The 12,005-nt window shown below is 38.0% G+C and overlaps 1 protein-coding gene across 1 annotated transcript in view; it reads left to right on the top strand.

Annotated features, from left to right (window-relative positions):
• Window positions 1-12,005, top strand: part of CSMD1 (CUB and Sushi multiple domains 1) — an 880,549-nt gene that overhangs the window by 274,199 nt on the left and 594,345 nt on the right. The window contains exon 4 of the mRNA XM_018562582.1: window positions 8,698-8,905. Within this exon, the coding sequence (XP_018418084.1) occupies window positions 8,698-8,905 (208 nt within the window). The remainder of the gene's footprint in view (window positions 1-8,697; window positions 8,906-12,005) is intronic.

The following is a 12,005-nucleotide window of genomic DNA, read 5'->3' as shown; positions in this document are numbered from 1 at the left end:
AACGATACTTTGGTTTGTTGTGCTATTCAGACGTTCCGCACAAATTAAAGGGCCCAAATCATGCCAGGAAAACATGCCCAAAACCATAACACTGCCTCCACCAGCTTGAAGGTTGTACTCTCATGCTGTTTCCACCAAATTCTCTCTCTGCCATCTGCATGATGCAACTGGAAAGGTGATTCATGACTTTTTTCCAATGCTCGACTGTCCAATCCTTGTGTTCCTGTGCGAATTGGAGACGTTTTATCTTGTTAACTGCATACAGCAAAGGTGTTCGAACAGGCCTTCGGCTTCCATACCCCATACAATGCAGTGTACGGCAAACAGTGCATTCAGAGATCATTTTAGAGGATCCCTGATTAAGATCTGCAGTCATTTTATGCACTGTTGCCCTTCTGTTGTCTTGTACCAGTCTTGCCACTCTCCGTTCTGCCCTAACATTGACTAGTCGCTGAAGGCCACAATTTGCACGTTCAGACCCAGATTTTCGGCTGACAGTCCAGTCTTTAAGGACTTTAAAAACAGCTGCTCTTGAACATTTAACAAATTCTGCTGTTTTGCTGATACTTGCTCCATGGCTCAGAGCGCAAACAATCATCCCATGTTCAAATGCTGTTAAATCGCATTGTTTACCCATATCTTCAGAAAAACATCACTTCTACTGTCGTGGTAAACAACCTGCTTCCCTATTTATAATGGTCTTGACCTCTAGCAACTTCAGCGCAAAATTATAGCTAATTTGCCTACAAACGTCAGGTGGTCATAATAATCTGGCCACTCAGTGTATATCCTCAATGCTGCATGTTGGAAAGGTTTTAAAATTGGAGCAAAGATTTTTGATAGCATATGTTTACATACAAATATAATGATATTTTGTTAAAAAAGGAAACTTAACACCCATATTTGTTGCTGGCACTGTTGTTATGAATTGGTAATAGTGGCTTCACTTGTGACAACAGTTTAAATCAGTATTAAACAAAAAAGCTTCAGTGGCATGTGGCAACAAAGCAGCTGAAACATTTGTACAAATACTACTTTAAACACTAACTTTTAGAAGCTGTATGTACACCCAGGACACCTGTAGATTTGGGACAGTGTGGGGAAGGTGACTGGTTGAAGGCATCAAAAGTTTGTTACAGAAAGCTCAGAGCGGTTGGTGAGAATTATTATAATAAGTAATTTGTTAAATTGTGTTCATCCATCATTATAGTATTACAATGTAGGTCAGCATTAGCATTTCATTTATTTCATTGTTGCATCTAATTACAGTAAATTTATTCTCTTTATTTTTATAACTGGATTTAAAAAGCCTTCTTTGTTCCATGAAGAAATACATTGGAGTGTAAACTGCATATGTACTGGTGAATTATTTTAGTTTTTTATAAGAAATCCACCCGAGAATTAACTAATTGCAAGCAAGTAACTGCATGAGATCTTATTACAAGACAAGAAATAAATAATTTGCCATCAACATTCTTTAAAATGTAACTTTCGTTTTGTGCACAACGCTTTTTTTTAACATACTGATGAAATTGAAGAATACACAGTTACTGGTCAAGTTTTGTATTTTAATGATATAAAGAGGTTGATTTACTAACCTTATAAACACACCACGCACATGTATACACCTCTGTAGTGTGTTCCCTCCCAGCATGATCTATGGGTGGAATCTAAACACCTTTGTAGTGTGTACACACCCAGCAGGTGTGTTGTGCAAAGCCCTGCATGAATTGCAAGGTGGTGTTGTGTAAATTAGCTCTATGTTGTGTTGCTTGCATTGATGAATGCAGGAATGTAAATGCATGAGCTAACCATTTTTGTCTAAACTGTGAAGCAGCATTATATATGCATCATGTGCATGATTTTTCCATATATGGCATTAGTGGAAATATGCTTTTAGAGACTTTTTGGTTGATAAATACGTTTTGCTGTGTGAAAATCACACGCACCTGGTGCGTGCGTGTGTTTAGGTTAGTAAATCACCCCCAAAGAGTTATATAACAATTATTGCAGTCAGTGGTACAAAGATGTACAGTATGTTTTAGGCAAGACGCTTTTCCATTATTATTGCAGTTCATTTTATCATATGATACTAATAGAAGTATATACTTGGATGACATGCACAAATATGTCCAAATGTGTACAGTGTTGGTTTGCTATATCAAATGCAGATAGAAATAGTTACAAGAGTTTAAAAGTCCTGCTCGTATTTGGTTGGGGTTGTGCTGGGTACTCTGGTTTACTCCCAAATCAATAGCACAATAGTAGGTGAATAAGATCCAACACAAAAAATACTCCTTTTAAGTGCATGCATGTGTCTGCATGTCAATAGTAGGGCATTATAAGTCATAACTGAATAATAATAAAAAACAGTTCTCCAGGCATTTTACCAAAATCTGTCTCTGGAATTCAATATTCCAGGTTTAAATCAGCCTTGAATAGCCTGGTACCTGCAAAAATAGTGGTACTGCAAAAATCAGGATTGTCTATTGTGAATAGCCCATACAGCAGCAGAACCGAAGGGCTCAGGCGGCCGAGGCGAGCCGAAGGATCAGCCAAAGCTACGGCTGGATTCTTTGGCTCAATATTGAATAACCCTCTAAATTCTACTGAAACACAGACTTATGCCAGATAATAGCACTGTAGTAAACCAGAAGTAATCCCCTTCTTAGAAAGGAGAGTATGGTTTGGACTCCCCTGGCATTATATGAAGATAGTTGCACCTGTGCACTTTTCTATTTGTTTAATGCATTTAACAGGGTATTACAGCATCTCTTTTTACTCACCTTTGTTACAACCGCATTCTGTATTTGGTGAATCACTAATAATTCAGTTAGAAAAATAACTAGAAGATAATCAGGCAGTAATTGTTTTGGTGATACTTATCTTTGCATGAATTTACTTCAAGAGTGCTTTGTTTATCTCCTCAGTTAGGGGTTTCCGTTTCATTATGCTTGGATAAATTTGAATAAGACATTCTAAATTTGCTAAGCTTAAAAAAATGGTACTGCAAGAATGTCTTCTTACTTGTTTTTTGTGTAGTTTGACAGTTTTGTTGAAATTAAACACACATTTTACACATACACACATATCAATATTAATGAGAATATTTGTTTACATCTGAAATTCATGGGAACATTTAAAGGTATACTGCAGTCATACCTAAAAAATAAACCTTGTGATCGATATACGGAGCACAGTCATTCTGCTTGTTACCTTGGTTTTACATCGAGACATTGCTGTAGTGCAGCTATTCACCACAGGCAAGTTCTGTGTTGTTTCAGAAAGCCTGCTATACAGGTGAAACTCGAATAATTAGAATATCGTGCAAAAGTAATTGCAGTAAGTGCTGCAAAAGGGGCCCAAACCAAGTACTGAGTACATATGCATGCTTGTACTTTTCAGAGGTCCGATATTGTTCTATGTACAATCCTTGTTTTATTGATTGCATGTAATAATATACTTTTTTGAGGTTGTGGATTTGGGGTTCTTGGGGTTTTCATGAGCTGTAAGCCATAATCATCACAATTATGACAAATCCCGGCTTGAATTATCTTGCTTTGCATGTAGTGAGTCTATCTCATATATTAGTTTCACCTTTTAAGTTGCATTAGTGAAATAAATGAACTTTGCACGATATTCTAATTATTCGAGTTTCACCTGTATATATAACAAAATGTCAGTTCTAAGAAGCATCTTACAGCCACCACTCATATTCATATTGGGAATCTGAAAAGGATTTGTGATATAGAAAGAAAAGATAGAGAGAAAGAGTTAATGTTATAGAATGCAGACTTCAGTAAATAAACTTCCAGTGACACTGCTATATGTTCTCTGAAATGTGGTTACAGTGAATTACAGAGAACACAAATTAAGATAAATTGGGAGAACTATATATCATATTTAGCATAGCTGCAGTATTCCTAGAAAGCATTATTAACTCACTGATTTGTCCCACTTGTTACTTGAAATGTTTTTTTTAAACACACAACTTTATTACATGCATATAATGTTAAATATGGGAATTATTTAGAAATAAATGGGTTATTGAGTAAACATTATTTATTGTTCATTTTCAATTGCCTGCATAGGGAGAAATCAGTAATATTTTTTTTTCTTTAACCACCAGTGCAACTAAATGTTATATTGCTCTACCCATAACATGTCAGTTTGCCATCAGTTATCTTTATTTATAAAAATATTATCCTCTGGTATTTTCTTTAACCAGTTGTGGACACTGGGCATGCTACACATGCCCCCCAAGACTTCATCAAAGTACAAAGGGGTGTGTAATATGTCTTGGTTGCCTCTATACACTTGCTGGCAATTCCCGACTGTCAAAATGATAGCTGGGAGTTATGTTAATACAGCAGCTGTAAAGGCTGCTGATGTCACAAAATAGTTTGACTGGTGCAGGGTTTATAAACAATGTTACAAAGAAACATTGTTTGTATCTACTCATTCATCTGTAGATCAAAGTGATAAAGCTCAATCTGTGTATGATGTCAGTTAAAGCAACTTGACAAGTAAAATAACTTTTTTTAAGGGGGAATCATGGGGAGAGTGAAAAACACTCATCAACATAATTCAAGCCAACCGGTGACAAAGAAGCTGTCACAGCTCAGCTCTATTGATCGGGAAGTATGCGAAAACACACCACCTTCGCTGACTTCCTAATGCTCTCCCTGAAGAGAGTGTGACTGTCGGTCACTGCACCCTGCAGGGATTCCCTCTGCCTCCACTCTCCATTTCTCTAGTTCTGACTGGTGGAACAGATAGGAAGGGAGTGGGAACAGCTAGCTCTGCCTTTAAGATGGCAGAGCCAGCTGTCAATCAGCCAGCGGTGTGGATCTCAACAGTATTGTCGGGATCTGTCTCGACTGCGGCACTCTCAGCATGTAACGGGCAATAGCCCACTATCTACTGAGTTTTGGGTCACCGCAGGACACGGTATATGTCCTCCGGTGACCCTGAGGTCTCCTTTCATAAAATGTATTCCTCTTCAACTCCTTATTAACCCTTAGTTTACCCTGATAAACCCTAATTTTATTCATTTGTAAATACCTTTGCAATGCTCTGAACCAGAAACATTTTTTTTTTACATTCAATTGCATGAAAATTAAAATCATATTTGGAAACAAAATCACCAAAATAAAGCTTTCTGTGTCCTAAAACAAATTATATGTTTGTTAATTTAAATAATGACAAAGGTATTGCCATATAAACAAGACCCATGGTGGAAATGTAAAAATTGTATTCATGGAAAAGATTATAGTTACATAGTAGGTGAGGTTGAATAAAGACACAGGTCCATGAGGTTCAACTAATGTAGTTTTCCTCCTCCATTTCTTTTGGCACTGGCAGTATTTCAGAGAATACCACCCTGGAGGTCCTCTTCTTTAGCCTGTGACCTAGGTCTCTCAAATAATTTTTGAGGCTACTCCGTCTTCCTCTGATTTTGTCATTGGTGCCAATGTATACCATAACTGCTAGGTCTTCCACAGCCCCACCCAACAATCTGTCCATCCAATCCACAATATGCCAAACCCAAGCGCCCAGTAAACATCATACTGTTCGGTGATCATGGTTTTTGTGACAGATTACCCTGTCTACCCCTCTGGTAATTGGGCCTCCTACCACCAATATCCATCTTTTCTTGGTTACGATCCTACTGCCCTCCATACAGCAGTAGTTATATAAAAAAAAACATTAAAAAACTTTTAGAAAGGAATAAAACTTACATGTGTCTCCGCCGTGTGCTCCCGTCCGAACATCTGAAGATTCTTGGGTGGACACATGCGCAGTTCAGATCTTCGGCCGGGAGACGAGGAGAGACATAAGGTAAGTAAATGCAGCAGTGTGCAACCGCATAGACTCTGTGGGACAGGAAGTGCCAGTCAAGACAGGAGCCATCGCTGGATCGGAGACTGAGACCAGCGCTGGAGGGACAGCTGAAACTACAGTAAAGAAGAAGATGATTGGATCAAGGGGTATCATTTAAGGTAAGTCCTTACACTAACATGCAGGAGGGGGGATTTGTATCCTTTAATGTCACTTTGAACTTCTAAAGGTTCTTACAAGGGTTAACTTTTATTCATGCTATTTATGTACTTTTTAAATTAAAAACAAATAGAAGAAACTGTACAAACATCCCTGACGGTGCTATACCTTGTCTCAGCACCTGCCAATTTTGATAGACAGCTGGTACTGCATGTTAATGAGTAAAAAATACAAATAAAACACATGTTAAACAAAATAAATACATACTAAGCTGAATTCTGCTTGTTATTTAATGTAATAACTGCATTCATTTACCAGAATACAATATTTTTTCATAATAGTGATCCTTCAATATTCATTATACTGGTTTTACACATTTAGGCATATTTAATATGACAACGCGTAGTGTGCCTGTGAATTGTATTGTAATAATAATTGTATTGTACAAAAAATATTATTAATAATAATTGTATTATGTTATAATAACCCATAGTAACCAGTCAGATTAATGCATATACTGTAGATCAAATATGGCCAGATGAGAACATTGCAGTAATTTTAGGTGATCGACCCAATGTAGATTATATGAGTAAAGTACAGTTATTACATATTTGTACCTTATTTTGTATAGGATTACTAAGTATAATTTTTGATATGATGCTTTCTGACCATGCAAACAATAAAGCAAGCAAAAAAAATGCATGTTTATTCAGGTAGCTAAATAAAATTAAATCTTAATTCTTCTCATGTCAGCCAAAATAATTAATCTCTCTATGGTTCTTTCAGCTCAACAGTTCATAGTGGGCCTGACTAAGGGAAGAATTGCCTTAGGCACGGTGCTGTAACTAGCATCTAGTCAGATTCTTTGTTTGATTTCATGGTGGAAATGAGAGGGATATTTGACCGGTTATGCCATGGCGATCCTATTGCTGGTGACAACTTGCAAGCAATAGGATTGCTGTACAGTGCAGTGAAATGCTCACCTGCTTCCATGCATTGCTTCGCATTCTTGCTACCTGGATGAACAAGGCACTGCTCCATTGTCAATAAGTGGTATTCTGCAGCATTCAATAATTCTTCTCTTCTTTCTACTATTTTATTTGGTTTTCTGGCTGAATCCAATATTAAGAACCATATATGAGCCACTGATAGAAGTATATAGTTTTGATCATGTTTTTTCAGTTTGATAAACTAGACTACATCTCATCATAGACAGTTTAATGCCTTCCCAATCCTATCAGGCCATTAACGCACAGGAGATGAAGGCTCCAAACTTTATCACCTTCTTGATCCTCATAAGGAAGGAAGGTCTTAAGTGTCTCTAAACCCAAAGATTTTAAATATAGATTATGGCCTAATCTTCCAAAGACGATCTCTCACCGTCAGCATATACCAGGTGTAGGCTAAAGGTGCACTTTAACCTCTCACAAATCATTCTTCCAAAGACAGCCACACTGAGCCAGTAAGCATGTGTAAAATCAGACTTTAATGTTGCTCGTCCAACATATCAAATAGTATACACCTATGATTGCTTTATGATTAAGCCTGTGTGGTGAAACGCGTTGGCGGCAAAGCTACATGGGTGCAATTGTTGGTGTATGCCAGGGGTAGCTAAACTCTGGCCCTCCAGCTGTGTTAAAACTACAAATCCCATGAGGCATTAAGAGATTCTCACAGCCAGAGACATGACTCCCGAAGAGAGATGCATCATGGGGTTTTTAGTTTCACCATAGCTGGAGGACCGGAGTTTGGCTACCCCTGGCATATACTATCTGATATGTTGGATGAGCAACATTAAAGATTGATTTTACACACGTTTACTGGCTCAGTGCAGCTCTCTTTGGAAGATTGATCTGTGAGAGGTGAGAGCGCACCTTTAGCCTGTACCTGGTATATGCTGACGGTGAGAGATTCGATTTGGAATTGGAGAGGTGGGACTTTGTGGCTTTCTTATAGATTACTGCCTACATGCTATAGATTGCAGTCCTTAGATGTGGTAGTTGCATTGGGCTTTTTTATTTTATTTTCACCTGAAGATTTTGCCAGTAAAATACTTCCAGTCCTACAATGACTAAACTAACTCACATTTTTGTTTCAGAACAACAGAAGCAAGATAGAACTATGGATACATGCCCCTATTGTATTGTCCAAACATAGAGTGGCATGGCTCTGTAGTCCTCAGAGATGGCAGAACAGTATAACTAATAATAGTCAGCACAAGCAGTGAGCATAGGAAGTTATGAGCTAATAAAATTTTGGATTCTATTTTTAACTTTTCATATAAATATAACAAAATGCTTTCAAATGTATATTTAACCAACAGAAAGGGACCAAACAGGAGAAGCTAATTGTTAGGGTTTACATACACTTTAACTACCTGTGTGTTGTCTCAGTTTGTCAAGTGAGAGTCATGATTATTCTGAGCAGCACGACAGCTAATTGTAGATGTCTTTCCTGTGTGATTCTGTGCCAATCAATCACATGTATCACATTTGACACTGCCATCCTGGTTGGGCAAGTAATAAAAAGAGAATGAAATGGAGCCCTAGAAGTCTGTGGTCTAAAATTCTCTGTGAAGGATCTTTAAATTTGGGTCAGTAACCTAAATAAATATGTTGTCTGTTTTGTTAAAATATAATGTTTTAATGTTTACTAAACATATTTATGCTGACACAATTTATTTTTTTATTACATCAGCTGAAGGATCATGTGGTGGAACTTTACGAGGAACCAGTGGCATCATTTCAAGTCCTCATTTCCCTTCAGAATATGAAAATAATGCTGATTGTACATGGACAGTTCTTGCTGAGCCTGGGGATACTATAGCACTGGTCTTTACAGACTTTCAGTTGGAGGAAGGATATGACTTCTTAGAAATCAGTGGGACAGAAGCTCCATCAATATGGTAAGAAACAAAATGCAGGTTATCCTACATTTTTATACTGTTTATACAGTTTGTATATGAGTGAAATACAATGGTACAGTGGCATTAAACTGGATGTGAAAAGTGAACCTTGGACTAGGCTTTTTCAATCTGCTCTTTCTGCCCAAGGAACATTTTTGATGACATATGTACTGTTTATCTGTGTATATAGCAACAGTTGTTTTCCAGTGGTTGTATATTTTGGGAGTAAGTTTGAACAACATCCTTACATTTCCTGTGTGACTAATCAATACTGTTTTTTAAGACAATTTGTTGTTATTTTAATGTATGTGGTATGGTAGTGAAGTTATATATTGATGAGTTATTTAGCTAGTCACAACTGTGTTTTGCAGTAGATCAGATCAATGCCAATCACATCTTCATTGTAGAACACTGACCAGCCTGGTAAACTGATATGCTTAAGGGCCTGTGTCAATGGGCATTTGTTCTCTTCAAATGGGTTTTGCATACCCAAACAAGTCTATGGGTGTGCAAAACCCACTTAGGGCAGGTCAAATGCAGGTAAGAATAAGAACAACTGCAGGTCAAATGCACCTGTCAATAAATACTGAATGATGTCAGAATCCTCTCAAACTGAGGCCATTGACACACGCTCAAACCCTGTTGACACAGGTCCTAGGGCGATTGGTTATAAGCCAGTTATATTTGCAAGGGAATTAGTTTAACTCTCCAGAATTATCTAACAACTGAAACTGCATCCTTTAAAGCAAAGGTAGCTAAAATCCAGCCCTCCAGCTGTGGTGAAACTACATTGCAAGACTCTTAAAGCCACAGGTATGGCTTCTAGATGCAGATGTATGATGGGATTTACAGCTTCACTACATTTAGAGGGCAGGAGTTTGGCCATTCCTGCTTTAAATGATAAGTGTGCTTTCATATAAAGTACATTTCTCCTGCCTGCCTAGCTCGGGGGGCTTGGGGCTAGGCAGGCAGGAGAAAAGCACTTTAAATGAAAGCACACTTATCCTTTAAAAGATTTGGTTTCAGTTTTCATTGGGGCAGGGGATCGTGGGATTGTTCCTGGCATCCCACCATCTCTCGCACCAAATGCTTATTTACTTGAATCTGACACTTAAGTGCTTCTTTTGACTAGGGAGCTAAAAAAAATATATATTCAGCCGAACTGCGATCCTAGCTTGCTCTTTGACTGCTCCCTTAAGCCTAGTTCTCCCTCCACTCAAGTTGTCTAAGATCCTGTGAGTCATCATGTTCTATACAGTGTATAGAACATGAGGACGCCAAGGGACAAACCATTATTGGAGCGGAGAAGGAGACAAACTAGAGGGAGCAGTGTAGGAGCCAGCTGAGATCACATTTCGGGTGAGTATAACTTTTTTTGTAGCTCCCTAGACAAAACAAGCACTTAAAGTAGTATTAAACTCTCAAACTTTTTTTACAATAATGAATCCAGATCCAACAAACATACATTGCCCAGCAAAGTATTTCTTTATAGTTTTGCCTGAGCACTTACAGTCATCATGTTTCTAGAACAGCTGGCTCCAACTCTTGCAGTTCAGCTTCCCTGAACTTCCTGTCCAGGACAAGATCACAGAACATTCTCCAGCAGCTGTCCATCTACTAGATTGGAGGAGGAAGGATGGGAAGGTGGGAGCAGGGGAGTGACTTGACACACACAGCTTGCTAGTATACACAAGGGTAGCTACATAGGACCCCATAAGGTAAATGAACAACCCTAAAATAGGGTTGTAGGGCCAGTGCTCAGGGGACCAGCTCATTCTGCAGGAAACTAAAACAATTAAACATCAAGAAGCAGCATCCATTGTAAGTGATTTACTACAGGTTCCAGTTGAGGTTAAATTGTCAGAGGAGAGAGAAGTAAACCCTGCACTGGAGCCCGGATCAGCAATCCCTAAATGTATTGGAGAGGAACCTGGGAGACCTATACACTCCGAACAGGACTTTCCCAGTCACTCCCTCTGGGATGCTCTGCTACAATATCATCTTTTGAGCATATTTACCTTCAAAAGATGGCCCCATAGATGTCTATGAAGCCCCACTGTGCATGCATGGTCAGTGGCAAAGAAGATTACGGCTGCAGGCTGTAAACATTTTAGAAGGCAGGGATGAAATTCAGTTAAGTATGCTTCTGGGAGCCTTCAATACTTTGAATTGAGGGGTACCTCCAGCAGGATGAGTGCACTTTACATAAAAGTAAATGAATCCTTTAATGAATACATAACCACATTCATTGGTGTTTTTAGAAATAGCTGGAAATTAGCTGTACATCATCATGCTTGCTGGAATTCACAATGTGAAGGAAACTGGGCTATACCATGCTTGCATTTGGATAAAGTCATTCATGTAAACTCTACTTATTTAAATTGCACATGACATGAATACAAAGACATAAATAAAAAATGTTAACAGATTGTTAACATTATACAGGAGGCAATTTGAGAGATGCACTTAAATATGTTGTGTAAACATGCTTGGACTTGCAGATTAACTGTATTTTCATATCTTTTTGAAAAGTGATGTGTCAATCACATCAGAAATAGAACAAGTTTCAAAAACAATTGTGTTCTCATATCAAACCATTATATAAAATACATCTTTACTTTATCACCACAGAAATCAATTGCTTTCCCCCTACTCCTGCAGAGTGAGAGATAGTCAATTTCCTTTAGAATGAAAGAACAGGAATGACATACAAGGATCTAGGAACCTTTAATCTTTCAGCTTCCAGTGCAATAAAACCAAACAAAACCTGACATTTAGGACTGAAAGATACAGTGTGATCATTTTCACCACCATAGTTTAAAATTGCTGTAATATGTTGAGACACAGATAAATTAGACTCCTTTCACACAGATCAAATAATGCATTCTTTCCCTGCATGGCATCTGAACATATAAAAACATACACATCTGCTCTGAAAACCTATACCTCAAAATGGAGAATGTTATTCTACATTCCATCAATTCCCATTTTACTTGTTATACCCTTTGACTGCTATAGATGAAATGCATACAATATTATTAGAACAGGAAGCTGTACTGAGGGTGCTGCTGATGGTGTCACAGGGGTGCACTTTAATAGG

Source organism: Nanorana parkeri, unplaced genomic scaffold (assembly GCF_000935625.1).
Source record: "Nanorana parkeri isolate BGI_ZX_2015 unplaced genomic scaffold, ASM93562v1 scaffold586, whole genome shotgun sequence".
NCBI lineage: Eukaryota > Metazoa > Chordata > Amphibia > Anura > Dicroglossidae > Nanorana > Nanorana parkeri.
Note: the sequence above shows the minus strand (reverse complement) of the source record. Positions and strands in the feature narration are given on the sequence as shown.